The sequence below is a fragment of the Dipodomys ordii genome, unplaced genomic scaffold, assembly GCF_000151885.1.
Source record: "Dipodomys ordii isolate 6190 unplaced genomic scaffold, Dord_2.0 Scaffold28, whole genome shotgun sequence".
NCBI classification, from domain to species: Eukaryota; Metazoa; Chordata; class Mammalia; order Rodentia; family Heteromyidae; genus Dipodomys; species Dipodomys ordii.
In genome coordinates, this window is record NW_012267244.1 from 7,232,000 (window position 1) to 7,250,771 (window position 18,772).

At 35.0% G+C, this 18,772-nt stretch overlaps 1 protein-coding gene across 3 annotated transcripts in view; it reads right to left on the reverse strand.

Moving 5' to 3' along the window:
• Xrcc4 (X-ray repair complementing defective repair in Chinese hamster cells 4) overlaps window positions 1-18,772 on the reverse strand; it is a 188,600-nt gene that overhangs the window by 58,930 nt on the left and 110,898 nt on the right. For all 3 annotated transcript variants that reach the window (XM_013015950.1, XM_013015952.1, XM_013015951.1), the window contains exon 7: window positions 15,788-15,935. In XM_013015950.1, coding sequence (XP_012871404.1) covers window positions 15,788-15,935 — 148 coding nt within the window. The remainder of the gene's footprint in view (window positions 1-15,787; window positions 15,936-18,772) is intronic.

Genomic DNA, 18,772 nt, shown 5'->3' on the forward strand with positions numbered 1-18,772 from the left:
GAAGATTAGATGGCTATAGGTCTGTGGGTTCATTTCTGGGTTTTCAGTTCTATTCCATTGGTCCTGATGTCTCTTCTTGTGCCAGTACCAAGCTGTTTTGATTACTATGGCTTTGTAGTAGAGTTTGAAAATTTGGTATTGATATTCCTCCAGCACTGTTCTTTCTGTTAAGGATCATTTTTGCTATTCGGGGTCTTTTAATGTTTCATATGAATTTTTGGATAGCCTCTTCTATTTCCTTGAAGAATGAGGTTAGAATATTGATAGGTATTGCATTGAATTTGTAGATAGCCTTGGGAAGTATTGCCATTTTCACGATGTTGATCCTTCCAATCCAGGAGCATGGGAGGTTTTTCCACTTTCTAAGTTCTGTTTTGATTTCCTTTTTCAGGTTTTAAAGTTTTCATCATAGAGTTCCTTCATTTCTTTGGTTAATTCCTAGGTATTTTATTTTTTCTGGGGCTATTATGAATGGAGTTGCTTTCCTGATTTCAGCCATGCTTTTCTCGTTGTTGGTATACAGAAACGCCATTGATTTTTGAGGGCTAATTTTATACCCTGCTACTTGTTAGGTTTTTAAAAAGAGGTAGCCGAGTAAGAACAGTACCACACACGTGGTATTCAGGTAAGGGGTAGGTTTGTTCAGTAGACCTGTTGGGACCAGGCCAAGTTGGCACTCCACATGGCTGGGAAAGGCCTGGGAAAGACCTGGGAAAGAGAGCTGGGAAAAGAGGTGGGAAAGAGAGAGAGCTGGGAAAGAGAGCTCAGAAAGAGAGAGAGCTGGGAAAAAGAGCTAAGAGAGCTGGGAAAGAGCTGAGAAGGAAATAGCTGAGAAAAAAGAGAGAGCTGGGAAAGAGAGAGAGCTGAGAAAGAGCTGGGAAAGAGCTAGAAAAAGCTTCTGGGCCTGGGCTAGGCCTTATCTAGGGAATGGGAGGAGAAAGGTGTGGCCACATCAAATTCAGATGTGACCTCAGTGGATGCAGATGTGACCTCTTCCAGGTGTGCCTGTTGCCTAGGTAACACAGGTACTGGGCAGAGACTTTGCTGTGAGGAGGGTGGAGTCTGCTCACTATCCAGGACCTTACAGTACTTTGCCAAAGTTTCCAATCAGCTTGAGTAATTTGGGAGTGGACTCCGTGTCATGTCATCTGACACTTTCATAACAAATCATCATAAAATGTCTTTTTCCTTATTACTATTAGTTTTGAGTGTGATGAGGTCTTGCTATGTAACCCAGGCTGTCCTTGCAATCATGATCTTCTTGACTTAGCCCTGCCCATTCCAAAGGTAGAATTACAGGTATACATCATTGTACTCAATTATGACATCTTTTTGAATGGAGTAGTATTTTTTTTAACTTTAGAAGGCATAGAGGAGATTCTTTCCATATATTAGTGTAGAGTAGATAAAGGATGAAAAAGAAATTGTGGCCAGGCATTGGTGGCTCACACCTGTAATCATAGCTACTAAGGAGGTTGAAATCTGGGGATCATGATTCAGAGCCAGCCCAGGCAGGTAAGTCCGGGAGACCCTTGTCTCCAATAAACCATCAGAAAACTGGAAGTGGCACTGTGGCTCAAGTGGTAGATAGAGGACTTGCCTTGAGCTGAAGAGCTGAAGAATAGCACCCAGGCCCAGAGTTCAAGCCCCACCCGACTCCCTCCACCCCTTCCCCCCCCTCTGCCCCGCCCTTCAAAAAAAAGAAGAAATTGTGAAGAAGTTATTGGAATAGACATTGACTGTGAATAAAACATCCTCTTTGCAGGGTGCTGGTGGCTCATATCTATTATGCTAGCTACTCAAGAGGCTGTGATCTGAGGATGGTGGTTCAAAGTCAGCCTGGACAGGGAACTCTCTGAGACTCTTATCTCCAATTAACCATCAAAAACCCAGAAATAGCACTGAGTGGTAGAGTGCTAGCCTTGAGCCAAAGAGCTCAAGGACAGCACCCAGGCCTGAGCAAGCCCCAGCACCGGCAAAAACAAAACAAAACACAACCCCCCCCAAAAAAACAAAATTTGTATCTAATTTATAAGTAAATAATGGCTAAAGCTATTACAGTTACTTGAATGACAATTTTCCTTTCACATTTCTTGTTGAAACTTAATCCCCATTATGGGAACATTGAGAATTAGTACTTGGGGGAAGTGATTCCATCCTGAGGACTCTGTTCTTATTAGTAGATTAGTGTCTTTCAGAAGGGCTGAAGGGAACCCAGTCTTTCTCTTTTTACTATGTTAGGACCCAGCCCTGTCCTCTTTTACTATGTAAAGATTCAGCACAAAGGCCCTCACCAGACAATGAATGTCAACACCTTAAATATGGACTTCAAAAGAATCTAGAACCTTGACAACAGTTTTGTATTTGTAAACTGACTCACTGAATGCTACCTCATTTGTTCAACTACTTCAAGATAATAAAGATTAACCTAACATGTGAGATTTTGTCTTACTATCACAAATGGATGAGGACATACATTGTTTAAATATGAAGTAAAGGAGTAGAAAGTACTACCTTGTTATATCTCTGTCTCACAAATTCTATAACTAAAATTATTCAATTAATGTTTCTGGATCATCTGCACTGTGGCTAATGTCTGTATGTTTAGTGAGAATGAAGAATACAGCTTCAATTTGGTTAGTGTAAACATATATATATATGTACATATATTAGTATCTCTCTCTTTCTCTCTCTCTCTCTCTCTCTATATATATATATATATATTAGTTCAATGAATAAGCCAGACAGCAAACAAGTCAAATGGAAAGTGAAGTCATTAGGTGGGGTGAAGTGATGTCAAATCGCTGTTTTCTCTCTTAACCTTTTGGATAAGACCTTGACTCCTTTTGCCCAATTGGCACAGTATGAGTTTGTGAAAGAGCATTTGTTAAATAGTTCTGTGACTAATAAAAGTTGTTCTTACTACCTACTTGAAAAATTAGTTCAAAATGCTGTCTATTCTATATTAAACCAGATTATTATCCTTCTTTTTGAAATTATCAGAGAATCTTTAGTTAACTTAAAGTTTCCACATTACATTGGTAAATACAATGGGTAATTCCACATACACTGGCACTGGGAGAAAACAAAATGCCCAAATTACATCATCCAAAAATAAATTCTATGTTTATAAATCTGCTAACAAAGCTAGGCAATGGACTTTTTCTAATCCTCTATTCTGAGTCAATATTCACTTCAGAGCAGTGGTAACAAGCATTTAACACATTTTGTTTAGTGTTTGTTTTTAGGACAGAGGAATGCGATGGTACTAAGAATATGCCATATTTAGACAAGTTTCTGTATCCTAACAGTCAGAATCTGTTAGATTATATGCAGTAACAAACACCATAAATCTCAGTGGTTTTAAACAAAGATTTAATTTCTTATTCATGCTGTTTATCACAGATGGCCTGGAGGCTCTACTCCCTGCTGTCCTCATTCCTTAACTTACAATGACAGGCTAGCCACCAACATTGCCAGCCAGTAAGGCAGAAGGAAAGAAAGTTCTCTGGCTGGGAAGTTATACATGTCAGTTTTAATCAAAACTTGCTGGCAACAACTAGTCTAATAGCCTCATTCAAATATAGCCATGAAGTGTAATTTTATCTTGTATCCAGAGGCAGAGAGCTGGAAACATTTGGTGAACAGAACTAATGACTATCACAGTTACCCAAATAAATGCTCTATTTCTTTTAAGGTATCTTTATTTTCCCTACTGACAAGAGTACGAAATCAGAATCTATGACTTAAAAGGCTCTGAATAAATTGTTTGACTCATTAACTATACATGTATATGTAAGGTCCAACTATACAAAAAGAACTCAAATTAAAGTGTGATTTAAATAGAGTAATTATATTAGTGTAAGTCTGTTCTCCTAGTATCCTTTTCCCTTTTTGCTTTCTTTCTTTGTTCTTCCTTTCTTTCCTTCTTTCTTTCATTCTATTTCCTTCCTTCCTCCCTTCTTTCCTTCCTCCTTCCCCGCTCTCTCTCACATATATATTATATATATATTACATATATATAAATTCAAATTCCAACTATCTTTTCCCCCCATATATGTGGTCACCATCAGACAATAAAACATGGGGATCTAGTACTACAGTAACAGCTCTCTTTAACTTTACACACTAGAATTCACTCATGAATTATCAAGAAAAAAAAAACATCTACCCCAGTTATCTGTTCTCCTTTAAGATAATAATAAAAAGTTCCAAATGTCAAAGAGTCACAAATCTTTATCTCTAAATCTCATTTATCCCAGGAACTTGAGACTCCTATATCTTGATATGGATGTTTTTTAAACTTAATCTAGCCAAAACAGAATTCCTTTTATTGTTTAGTAAATATGCTTCTTTGACAGTCCTATCCCTGTTTGCAAACTACATCATTACATCTAGCTTACCAAACTGAAGATGGGAATTCCTACTGATTCCCCTCTTTACCCTAGTCTCTGAACTGAAGCCAGTGAGTCCTCGCAATTCTACTGGTAACACACACTTAGGATTCAGGAATGCCTCTATTTCTCCAAGTCACCTAAGTTACTACCAACTTTCACCTGGACTACTGTAAAATCTCTAACATTTCTTATTTACATAGTATATGGTAAAATCTCCTACTTGATTTCTTTTGTTATTACTGCTTTTCACAGAGTAATCACAGAAATGTCCTAAAATAACTTCCTACTTATCATGATTTACTTTTGATTAACAATAAAATGTACCATAAAACATACAAACTGTTAAAAAAATTGTATCTGTTCCCCTTTTTTAAGAGGGTAAGAAAGGTAGATGGAAACCTCAGTATTCTCTCTGAATGATAACATGGTCATTCAGGTTTATAGTACATTTTTAGAGTCCTCCATATAAGTTGTTGGGAACACATAATAACTTCAGAAAAGGAAAAATTAAAAAAAAAACAGAATAGGAAAGGAAACAGCCTTACAAGCTGTTTAAAAGCCTATCCTCCAAATACTGAACACTATGTTTAGTACTGGGGCCATAACACCAAATAAGATAGATTAGGCACTTTCTTTAAAGGAGGGACAGAGGTAATTATAGAAATATACCAATGAAATAATTATAGTGTGATAATGAGGTCATGTTATTTAATAGGCTCAGGTAGAACTGGAATGCCTAATTAAAAGTAATTACAAAGGCAGAAACAATGGCTGAAGTTTATCATCCTACCTATTTACCAGGTGAAGATCTTGGATTACAGTTCAAGGCCAGCCTGGAAAAAGCATTATCAGGCCTCCCTCTCGACCAATGACTGTGTAAGGTGCCATATGCCTTTTATCCCAGCTACTGGGAAGCACAATAACTAGGCATGGTTACAAATAACTGTCATCTCCAGAGACCCAAAGAAGCACAAGTAGGAAGAGTGCAACCCCAAGCAGCATAGAACAAGATGCTATCTTAGAAATGACAAAAGGACTGATGGCATGGCTCCAGTGGTAGAACATCTTTCTAGCAACTGCAAGGCCCTGAGTCAGATTCCAACTTCCACCTCAAAAACAGACTTATATCTAGTTCTTAAATTAACCAAGAAAAAAATATGTGTGTGTGTGTTTATGTGAGGTATAAATGACTAGAAACAGGAAAATTTCTAACATTTTTATATGGTTTAAAAAGTAACATGCAGCTTGCTGGGCACTGTTGACTCATACCTGTAATCCTAGCTACTTGGGAGGCTGAGATCTGGGACCTTCAATTCAAAGCTATCCAGGCAGGAAAGTCCACGAGACTCTTCTCCAGTAAACTACCAAAGAAGCTGAAAGTAAAGTTATGTTGGTTCAAGTGTTGGCCTGGCCTTGAGCAAAAAGTTCAGGAATAGCACACAGGTTATTCTCCAGGACAGGCACACACACACATAAGTAAAATGCAGCCATGTGCTGGTGGCTGAACCTATCATTTCAGCTACTCAGGAGACTGAATTCTGAGAATCACAGTTCAAAGTCAGTCTCCATAGGAATGTGCATGAGAATCTTATCTCCAGTTAACCACCAAAAAATACTAATAGACTCAAACCTTACTTGGGCATAACTAGTATTTTATTTAGAACATATAAGATTTCTTTCATTTCAAGTGGGGTAAAAGATTTTATTTCTAGTGGGATGTAATTTTTTATTTTGTCATATTTTAATATCTAAAATTGTTTATTTTACACTTAATTATAATAGATATAATATAAATTTTAAAAACTTAACTATCTCACTATACAAAATAATAAAATATTTTAAGATATTGAAATACAAGTTATAGCAGGTAGACATTTCTTTTGAGAAATAATGACATTAAACAGTTATAATGACTATTTACACATTATCCAACCTTGTTAGAGTGCCTAAAGTATAACATGGCTGAAAGGATAACAATTATGAATTTGCATATCTGATAATTATTATCTGTTTACATATGAAACATAATAAATTCCTTTTCTTTTTCATTTTTTCTTCATTTATTAACTTTTCAACGGCAGTCCGGGGGTTTGAATTTAGAGCTTTGAACTTGCTAGGAAAAATTCTATCCCTTGAGCCACAAGCCCTTTTTGCCTTAGTTTTTTTTCAAATGGGGCCTCTAGTTTTGCTACGTTATCCAGACCATGATCCTCTAGAATGCTTCCTCTGTAGCTGCAGTGATAGGCATCTACCCCTACTACATCCAGCTTTTAGGTTGAGATGGGGTCCTTAACTTTTTGGCAGAGCTGGCCTCAAGCCACGATCTTCACAATCTCTACCACATAAGTAGCTAGGATTACAGGCATGAGCCACTGTACATTGCTACAATAAATTCTGTTTACGTGAAAGTTTATAATAGACTCCTATTAAATTTATTTTTAAACAAAATCTAAGATTTTCAGTAATTTGACATTTATATACATGTAACAACTTGGGGTTTGAGTAAGGGTTGCTCCCAGGGTAAATTATAAACATGGAAATTCACATTTTTGAACACCCTTGTGAGCTGCTTCAAAACATATTATCTTCAGATTTTGTTAAAATAGAATGTAATGTGTTCACTCACAAGATAAAGATTCTTAAGCATTTAATAATAGTGGTTTGAAAGGCCATAAAGCTATTACTAATACTGAATATGTTTTAAAAATAAAATGTTTTGTACTTCCTATATAGATTAAATTCACTCAGACAAAGTTTACTTTAAAATGTTAATTCCTGATTTTACTGGCAAATACATAATAATGCTTATGGTTAATATTTACTTATTTTGAGTTGCAAACACAATTAATAAATCATCTTTGAAGTGTTCTGACCATAATCAGTATATCCTGGAACAAGTTCAAGGAGCCATTAATCAACACATGTAGCAAGGAAAGTGAGAGCTGCAGCCTGATCAGTTAGGTAAACAATGAGGGAAGCTAATAAAAACGTATCTCCTTTTAAAACCACCACATGTTTACTTTTGTAACTAACATAAACATTATGATAAAATTAAATCTGAGTAAAAAATGAGGTTTGTTCATGATGACCAAAGTAAATACACAGCAGTCGAGAGCTCATTTTATGTTTCAAATTCGACACAAAAGACATTTAAAGCTTGTATTTTCCAAATACATTGAACATACACATGGAAAATTTCAAACAGTTTGGGATTTAAGCCAGAAAAAAATGCAGTAAGTTATAAGTGATTCTTAAGAAACAACATTTAAACACAGGAAAAACATTGAAAAACAGGATGGACAACTACCACATTTGAAAATGGTACATGAAATTTTATGTAGATATACAGATGTATACATATATACAAATATATATCTAAATGCGTATGTGTGTATACACATGCATGTATATACACATGCAACTGCTTTGAAACACAATCTTCTAAATATGTTGTTTTTCATCCGACATTTTATCTTATTTATAATGTTATTTATAATGTCATAACATTATATCGATATATCTTATTGGTTACTAAATAGAAGGGAAGAATATTATGTTATTTAGAATGTTGTAACATTACATCGATATGTCTTATTGGTTACTAATAGAAGGGAAGAATATTTGTTGAATTAGCACATAAAAAGCTATGAGCAATTTTCATTTCCAAAGAATTTTTTCAAAGAACTATTTTAGATTTGATTTCCATTAATACAGTTTCCTTCATAGGAAAAGAATTCCAAGATTCAGCCAAAAGCAGAGGGAATAGCACTTAAAAAAATAGTAGTATAGAATATTCTCAGAACTTCGGGCTTCCTACAGGATTTCACTTAATCTCCATGGCCATCTGAAAGGCAAGCAGCAGGATACCATTAACCCAATGCCTACAGTCACAACACTTACAGCTTTGTTTCAATAAGGTTATTGCAGTGATGTCAGGAAGAGTCAAGCCTCACCAAAACTCACCTTTATTTAGCTAGTAACAAAAATATGGCCCTATTTCACAGAATTGTGGAGAGAATTAAATGAATTAATGGAAGGAAATTCAAATGCTTACTGTATCTAAATAAAAAATATTAGTTATTCACATTACTTTTGAAGCAGTATAAAATTGTGTAAAAGTGTGGACTTTGGAGCTGGGCACTGGTAGTTCACACCTGTAATCCTAGCTATGCCAGAGGCTGAGAGACACAGGATCTTGATTCAAAGCCAGCTCAGACACAAAAATCCAAGAGTTTCCATCTCCGAAATAAGCAGCAGAAAGCAATGCTGGAGGCATGGTTGAATTAATAGAGCATAAGTTGAGCACATGAGGGGTTCTGAGATCAATCCCAGTGCCACCATAAATCTTACAAAAGTATAAGCCTTGAAATAAGATGATTCTAAATTCAAAACTCACAAAATAACCTACTTTGAGCACATCATCTAAGTTCTTTACATTTGAGCCCCCTGATCTGTGAAGTGTTTAGGATATAGTACCTATTCAAATGATCTATGAAGTGTTTAGGATATAACACATATTCAAAAGTAATAAAAATGATCAATATTATATAAGATCAAGTGTATCCATAATTTATATGAATACAAAATATAATTTAACAAAATTTGAGAGGAAAATGACCAGCTGAGTAAAGCAGAAATTAATATTTAGGATATAAGAGCTTTGATAAAACAATTAGAAAAGGATCTCCATTGGAAGTCAGCTAAAGTTATAAACAGGTAGCAAGTAGAAGATAAAATAAATGTCTGAGAAGTTGTGGGCTGAGATGCATGTCTATAATTATGGCTATTTGGGAGGTTGATGCAGGATTATTGTGCATCTGAGCCCAGTCTGGGCAGCATAGTATGAACCTATATAAAAAATAAACAAGTAAATAAATAATGCTTTAATTTTAAAGATTAAATATGAAATTATATAAAACTTGCAAGGTGTAGGAGTTTTACCATCCACAATTCACCTGAAATTCTTCAGCTGCAAAACTCACCAATACCATTTAAAAGGTGACTCAGAACAGCTAAAACTCTTGTCTCAAGGAACAACATCTGTGACTAATACTATTATTATTATTATTGTTTTATTTTTTTTGTAGATTGTGGGGCCTGAGCTCTGGGCCTGGGTGCTGTCCCTCAGCTATTCAGCTCAAGGCTAGCGCTCTATGACTTGAGCCACAGAGCCACTTCCGGCTTTTTCTGCTTATGGGGTGCTGAGAAATCGAACCCAGGGCCTCATGCATGCAAGGCAAGCACTCTACTACTGAGCCACCTTCCCAGCCCATCTGTGAACTTTTAATAATAATATTTTTAGGATTTTTGAAAAGTATATTTGAACTCTAGTTTTTGGGAGATATTCATCACACACAAGTCTAAATCATATGTATGGAACCTTTCATAAAATATGTCAACCTATATATTCTTCACCTTCTAGTCTGTAGAAACAAATACCATACGTATTTTATTTTTCCTTTTGGCCCCAACTATTTTAATAGTTATATTCTACAGATAGGATGTTGCTGAGTGGCCACTCTCAGGTATTTCCCAATTGTGTTCTTATCATTGGTTCTGCTCTCCTCAGCTAGCAGACAATTTCCTAAGTAGGGGGGGTTGTGGGGAGGGAGTCAAGGGAACCTCACATTAAAAAAAAATAAGTAGTTCATTTTAATACCTATCATTCTATAATTATGGCTGAAATTTTTACATCTTAAAATCATTGATATTCAAGAATTTTGAAAGCATATATCCCAAACTACTACTCTTTGAATGTATACTGTCTACTTATCCCATAAGCTGTTACTAACATCTTTTTTTCCCCTTTTTGGTGGATAGAAGAAGCATGCTTGAAAGGCTATTGTTAAGTGCATCTGACAACTCAAACTCCACTTACTCCACAATTTTTACATATAAATCTTCAAGTTTTGAAGGGTAGGTTCACAAGCACTGAGGGAGGTGGTAGGCATATGTACTTCCTTGGAAGTGGATTGCTTTATAGAGAACTCATCTTTTATTTTTTTATTTTTTAAATATATTTTTATTGTGAAAATACTGTACAGAGGGGTTACAATTACGTGGGTAAGATAATGAGCACATTTCTTATCAAGCATTATAGCCTCTTGCTTTGTTTCCCCTTCCTGTCCCTGCGTATCTTCCCCCGCCCCCCGACCTCCCCCACCAAAGTTGTAAAGTTCGTTTGAGAACTCATCTTTTATGTTGTCTAAAGAATGAAGCCTGTGAATGGATTTATGATATAACCTTTGAACACATTCTTACCTAATTTCAGCAAATGCCTTGGCATTCTTTCCTAAATCTATATCTATATCTCATACCTGGGGGAACGTTGCTTCTATTTAACTTTTCCTAGACAGCCATGGATTTTATATCCCAATATTGAAAATGGAGTGCATATGGTATAACTATGTGTTTAATTTTCTATCTAGGTCTCCCAAATAACCCTGGTTTCATTGCAATTTGGTTTTGCCTCTCTACTTGGTCACCTTTCCTAGGGTCTAAAGTTCTATTCTGAGACAAAATGTTTTATTTTATTAATCTTTATGAATAGTTAACTAAGTCTTTGTTTAGATGGTAATCCTATATCTCTTAAAAATAGTTTGCTTTTGAGAGAAACTACCCATAGAACAGGAAACAGAACACCTGGAAGGAAAAATTGAATTTCCATCTGGAGGAAAATAAGTGGCCACAGTTGAAAGCATTAAATTATTTAATTTGAGCACTCTGTTGGTTGATTTTATTGCATAGCTGCAAAACTCAATAAAACTGAAAAATAGACTCAATTTCCCTGAATAAGCAGATAATGAAGAAATCAATTTCCTAAAATAAGACTAGTCAGAAGGGACTTCCAGCCATATTAACAGAAGTCTATTTAAAATTTTATCTACTGATATGAACAAAGGTAGAACTATTTGTGCTCATTTTTGTAAGATTTTGGGAGAAATAATTTAAAAATGTAAATACTTAAATGAATAATTCTTACTTGGCCCTTATATTGTATAATAAAACATGATATCATTAAAAATTTAAATCTAGTATTAAACCCAACTAGAGCACTATTTTTGATATATTTTGAGACACTTAATTTTCATTTTCATTTTTTTTTTTTAGTTTTTAGCAATACTGGAGTTCAACTTCAGGGACTAATGCTAGTTAGGCAGGTGCTTTATCACTTGAGCTATACCCCAGTCCTTCTTTGCTTTCAGTTATTTTTTCAAATGAGGTGTCGTGTTTTGATCCAAGGACAAACTTGGATCATGATCTTCCTACCTATGCCTTCCACATGGCTGGGATTTACAGGTGTGTATGATAACATTCAGCCTGCCATTACAAACTTTTACAATATTCTTTCTTTATATTCATAATTTCACCTGATATTATTGCAAGTATATAACTATTAAAAGTAATTAAACAATTTCTGAGTCTTTGTCAGCTGGTTCATTGTGTTTAACATACAGAATTAAAAAGACCATAGGGAATGACAATAAATCACAGCTGCAAGTGGTGCAAGATAGTAAACAGCGAGGGATGCACAGCATATGGTTATAGTCATAATAACTCTCAGTGTTGATGCTAGCTGACAGCACAGGATGAGTGTTCCTGAAGTAAAATCATATTGTGTGGATTAGTTACACTAATTTTTAAATGAATATTTATCAATAGATACCAGATTCAAGGATTTTAAAGTCTTACTAAAAGTGGGAAATCATCAACAATTCCAAAATACTGCTGAAAAACCCAGCATTTGTGTACCAGAAAAAGGCAAAATGGCGGTACAATTCAACAACTTACAATCATTAACATATGCCAATTTAAGTGATTAGTGCCGTGTGCACTCTACATAAATTTCAGTATGTTTTTAATTTTCTATTTTCCTATGCTTAAAGAGAATGAAAGTTTCATTTTGGTGTCTAAAATTGTTCACATTGAACAAGTTATAGAGTTTAAAAGAAAAAAGAAAAATAAATCCAAGTAAAATGACAAGAGAGCTTTTAAAAGATTAAACTGAAAAGATACAATTGTAGCCAAAGTATCAAGTTTCTATTCAACCCTCAATTTGATCAAGAGTTACAAAGCAGTTTAGAAAGACAGGGAAACAGAAGGAAAGTCCTTTGCATTTAAGAAGCAGCAATGCACTTTTACATGAGCGGAACAGCAGAAGTCCTAACAAGGCCCACATAAGGAAGAGCTCAGCCTCTGAGCTCATACCATTCCTACCCTGCTCCCACAACGGAGACGCACTGCAGCTTTTCTCCTTGAACCTGATGCTCTTTACTCCCTATTCTGCGACTCCTCTTCATCCCTCATATTTCAGATCCAATGACAATTTATCCAACATACCATCTTTGCTATGTTTCGATCAAATCCCAATTTCCTTAAATGTTTACATTCACAAACTTATGTAATGATAAAATAGTTATGTCTTCTAGACACTCTTTTAGACTCCTAGACTAATAAGCTATGTGGGGACAGTAATGTGATGGGAAATCACCAAAATCTTTTGTTTTTGATAAACAATCATTCTTACTGTGCATATTTTTACTCAATATCCAATTATGGAAGTCCTACAGTGAATAAAGGCTTACTGAGGTTACAAAGGAGATAAAGAGGAAGTAATACTGAGAGGAATGGACAAATGTGTGTGAGATATTGCATGGGATTCAAGTGAAACAGCTGATCAGGTCAGGATACCAGATGAATTCACGGGGTTATACCGGTTTGTATGCCATGGTGATGTAAACAAATCACAGCTTCCTGTGCAATTTATTTCCTCTTGAAGAAAGAATAAGTGTGGATATTACATTCATTCTTCATTAATCTTTTCCAGTTAAACATGAATAAAGACATAAGAAATATGAATGCTATAGAATAACTGTATTATTCATAAAAACTTTAAATTATTCAGAATTTCTATAATGATCACTAAGATCTACTTCTATTGAATGTCCTTAGGAACCTACTTAAGGAAATATTTCATGTATGGCTAATAAGTTTTATATGTATGTGATTCTTTCCTTAGTCAAACTGATGAGAAACACCATGTAGTTAAACAGTTACATAAAAGCACTGAATGGCTAATGCTAAACTAACATTTAACTTGGTAAGATAATAACAAGAGTAACACAATAATAACAAACTGATTTTCTGTTACTTTTAGCAGATGATCCAAAAAAGTTGATGTAGTGTCTCTCAATTATTAAAATGTGAAATACCAATAAGATAAAAGCTGATATAATCAAAAGTGAAAAGGAATATGATAGTTATTAATTGTGTGGATGTTTGCAGAAACCGTCTCTTTTAAAACAAACTACATTTGCTGTGCACAGGTGGTTCATGTCTGTAATTCTACAACTGCAATCTGAGAATCGTAGTTCAAAACCTGGAAAGGAAAGTGTGAAACTCTTATCTCCAATAAACTACTGAGAAAAAGCCAGAAGTGGTGCTGTGGTTTAAGTGGTAGAGTGCTACCCTTGTGCACTGAGAGACTCAGGGACAGAGCCCAGACCATGAATTCAAGCCCTAGGACTGGAGAACAAAAAAAAAAAAAAAAAGCTACATAAAATATTTAGTCATGCTGGGCTCTGGTGTCTCACACTAACCTTATCTACTTAGGAGCTGAGATATGAGGATCATGGTTGAAGCAGAAAAGCCCATGAGGCTCATGTCTCCAATTAACTACCCAAAAAGTCAGAAACAAGTTGTAGCTCAAGTGGTAGAGCTCTACATTTTGACAAAGAACCTCAGGGGTGGTGCTCAGACCCTGACTTAAAGCCTTAGGTCTAGCATGCGTGCACACACATACACACAACACAGGCACACACACACACACACACACACACAGAGTCATGATATAGAGCTAACATTTCATCCTTGTAACATGAATATCAAAAACTTATCTAAGGAATATAATGATTAGAAGATGTAAAGTGGTTATGAATGTATTTGAGAATAATAAAGTTTAATGAAATATCTTTGTAGTTTCCAAACAGAAAACTTATTAGAATATTAATATTTTTGCAAATCTGCTTGAAAGCAGTTGGCTTTTCATTTCTTTCTTCATTTAATCAGCTGTGATGTGTTTTCTTAAAATACATTTTTAGTGTAAAAATACTGTATAGAGGGGTTACAGTTACAGGAGAAGGTAATAAGTGCATTTTCTATCAAGCATTGTTGCTTTCTCCTTTGTTTTTCCCCTACCATCCCTTTCCGCCTACCTCCACAACTTTCTTACCCCCCCCCCCCCCCCCGCCTAAATTGTAAACTTCATTTTTCAACATAGTGACTTGTACATCTCATTGTTACAATGGGTCAACCTGTATCCCTATTTAAGCATTTTGTTTTTTCCCTTCCCCTCCCCCGAACAGAGAAGTGTATATACAAGAGGCAGGGCACTGACATCAAATACAGTGAGAACAGGGGTTATACCGTGGAGAAGGAACATACAAAGCAACAAAAAGATCACATAGTGTATTAAAAATACGTTAGAAACAATAGCAAGAAAGAAAAAAAAACACTTGTGTCTCTATCTTGGGGTTCATTTCGCTTAAGATCATCTTATCTGGTCATATGTGTTGTTTAATGAACAGATATGAAGAAAATCTAGCCTCACACAGGTCTGAAACTAAAGAAGGGAGGATCACCTCTACAAATGGCTCTGAGATTCCCCAAGGGTCATCCTTCCACATTCTGAAAAATCACTGAAGTTTCATAATAAATTGGAACATGATTATCATTTAATAACTATTTGCTAAATTAACCAAAATCTTTGAGGAAAAAATTCCACAATTTATACACTTATAGCCAAATGTACACATGATTTGTACATTCATTGCAAATTCAACTAATAATATTACTTATAAATGTTCACTGACTTGATGTAATGAAAAACACTTATCCTAACTTTTCAGCTCATTACACCTAAAGTTGAATGCAGATTGATGAGAGGAAGTCTAAAAAAGTGAAGAACAGTAAAAATAAAACACGAAGTACCAAAATTTAATAGAAATAATATTTCAGCTGAAAAAAATACCAAGCATAACCAAATATAGTAGGAAATTTGAATGTTGCATAATTCCCTTTAAACAGTAAATTAGATTGAAACACTTTACTGAACATAAGATGGGTTCTAATATTTTTAGTAAGTTATGTGTCATCTCTAATTAATCTGTAAGAATTATATGAAAAATATATTTGTTTATATTTTTAGCATTTCTGCTTTAAATAATTAACCAAATAGCAGAGAATGTACTGACTCAGTTTATAATATCCATAAGTCATATTTTTTCTTCTTAAAAACATGGAACCTCAGAGAAAATATAAGCTTAACACTTTTATAATTAATAGATTAAAAAAACTCATCTCATTATTCAACAAATAATAAAATGCCTTACTTTTCCTTCTCTGGAAGTTGATGATCCTGAGGAATGATTTTAGGTTCTGTTCCAAGATTTTTTTCCATTCGTTGCCTCCTTTTCCTACTTGGTGCAATATCAGTGACATCAGGGTTTGAAATAATGGAGTCATCTTTACTTAATGTGGCTAAAATTTAAAAAAAAAAGTTAAGTATGTAATCCAATAATATTATACACATAGCTTGTAAATAAACCTTCAACTTAACTGCTTTAGCATTTAACACAAATCGCTACAAGTAAATTATAGTAAAACTAATCTCTCAAACACTCATGCAGATTTAATGAAGTGAGTCAGTTGATGTGGTATAACACTTCATTGTGAACATAAAACATTATATATATTGTACACAAAATAGAATTATTTGATCAATCTTTGCCTATATTACACAAAAACCTTCTCTTACACATTCTTAGTGTAGTTAAATTTTTAATGCTAGAATTGGATAAAAGTTTTAGTGGCATCCACAAAAATGTGTTGAGGGGAAAAAGATGCTGAAATGCTTTAGAAATGATCTAAATTAAATTAATGTTAAACAGTAATTATCTACAAGCATCTTAGTGAATCAGGTAATATCACAAACATTTTTTTGGTACTAGTTTTTGAACTAGATAAGTACTCTAAACCATATGAGATTTGCCCCCTAGCTTTTTTGTTAGTTTGTAAGGTTTTTCCCCTTTTCTTTTCTTCTATTTTTTATATACTGTTTCCCACTTTTTTTGGGGGGGGGGTCCAGTCATGGGGCCTGAACTCTGGGTCTGGGCATTGTCCTTCAGCTCTTCAGCTCAAGGCTAGCGCTCTACCACTTGAGCCACAGCGCCACTTCTGGCTTTTTTCTTTTTTGCTTATGTGGTGCTGAGGAATCGAACCCAGGGCCTCATGCATGCAAGGCGAGTGCTGAACCACTGAACCACCTTCCCAGTCCCTGTTTCCCACTTTTTAAAATTTATCTCTAAGTGGTTGTACAAAGGAGTTGCCATTTAACAAAGCAGTTGACAAATACAACATGTGTTGATCAATGTGTTGTTTTGACACAAATTCTGACTACCTTTTTTTGAGGAGTCCAGATCCTGTTTCCACCTCCAATACAACTAGAATCATAGGCATGTGCCCCACAATCAACTTAATTTCACAGACTTTTAGGCAAAATTTGAAGAAAAAGAAAAGTAGGGAAATACTAAAAATGTATCCCATTTGGATATTACTAAATTGTTCCTCTGTTTGGGTTATATGAGACAGAAGCAACAATAGAAACATGCTGAATTGATATTCCTATATTCTTAATTTAAAACTTAGCTCCAAAAAGGTCTTCAGAACATTCACTCTTATTTTTAACTTAGCATCAACAAGCCAGAAGTGGAGCTATGGTTGAAATGGTAGAGTACTAGCTTTGAGCAAACATCTCAGGAACAGTGCCCAGACCTTCAGTTCATGATCTGGGACCCACAAAAGAAGTGGGATGGGTGTTTTGGCATTAGGAAATATTGCAATGATAAAATTTTCTGTTTTTGAACTTCAATGTATTTGATATTTTTTTTTCTAACATAGAAACATTTAAAAGTGCACAGGGACAAGTTTTTATTCCAGTTAGAAAGCTTTGGCAATATACAAACATTAAAACGAGGGAAAATGAAATTCAAAATAATGTATAATTTAACTTTTTTAAACAAATAGGGTCAGGTTTAGTGTATATGAGTTAAAACCTACATACCATCAAAGATTAATACTCTGATGAAGTGTTGATTATAGCTAAAGAAATATAAGACTCTGATGAAGTGTAGATTATAGGTAAAGAAATATGAGGGGTTGGGGAGGTGGCTCAGTGATAGAGTGCTTGCCTTGCATGCATGAGGTCCTGAGTTCGATTCCTCAGCACCACATAAACAGAAAAAGTCAGAAGTGGCACTGTGGCTCAAGTGGTAGAATGAAGAGCTGAGGAGCTGAGAGCTGAAGAGCCCTCAGTGAGTGAATAGCTGATTAGCTGAGGGACAGCCCAGGCCCAGAGTTCAGGCCCCATGAAGAAAAAAAGAAAGAAAGAAATATAAGAACATTCCTTCCTATATGTGTGTGTGTGTGTGTGTGTGTGTGTGTGTGTGTGTGTGTGTGTGTGTGTGTGTGTGTGTGTATGCATGCACACGTTTGCCACCAGGTACTACCTGACTCAGATTTTTAAGTTACTGGAATGGTTGGAATCAAATGCACTCAGAAATACTCATTTCCTCCTGTTTTAGATAAAGTGTGATGCAAAGGATTAGCTGACTGATGATGCTGATTATGAATATGTTTGTTACTAGGATTTTCACTAGAGACCTAATAACAGCAATGACATAACTTCATGGATGATGGACTTACTGCCCAAACATCATTATGTTTCCCTGTTATTCCACTATTTTTAGTGTGAAATCTGCAGACAAAATCATTTTACAGATACATGCATGCACACATGTCTAGTAGAGAAATCTGCATGTTGAGTTATCCCTCATACAGTGTACACTTGATTTGATCTCTTTCTCTGATTAGCCGACACTCCTGGCTACTTGCTCAAAACTCTTCTCTATTCTTTGTTTCTTTTTCTTCATAAGTAGTACTTTTAAGAACTCACATACTTGGTACTGGGGTATGTATTTTATGTACATTTTTTTCCTTAAAGTAACTCTGTGAAGTATATATTAATTATATTTATGGTGAAACCAAGACATCCAGATCAAACCATTTTGACAATTAAAAATATTTTCTTTAGTTGCTAAAATATTCCTTGATCAAATATCAATTGAATGTCCATCAAAGCAGATTTTATTTTCAATGCTGTTAACTTATTAGAATATACACGTTCCATGAGATTTCTTGTACATTTTTATTGCCTTCTAAAAAGCATATTATGAATAGAGAAAAGTGGGAAAAACAAGGGTAATAATGTCGACAAGAAATGTACTCATTACCTTACTATGTAAATGTAACCCCTGAGA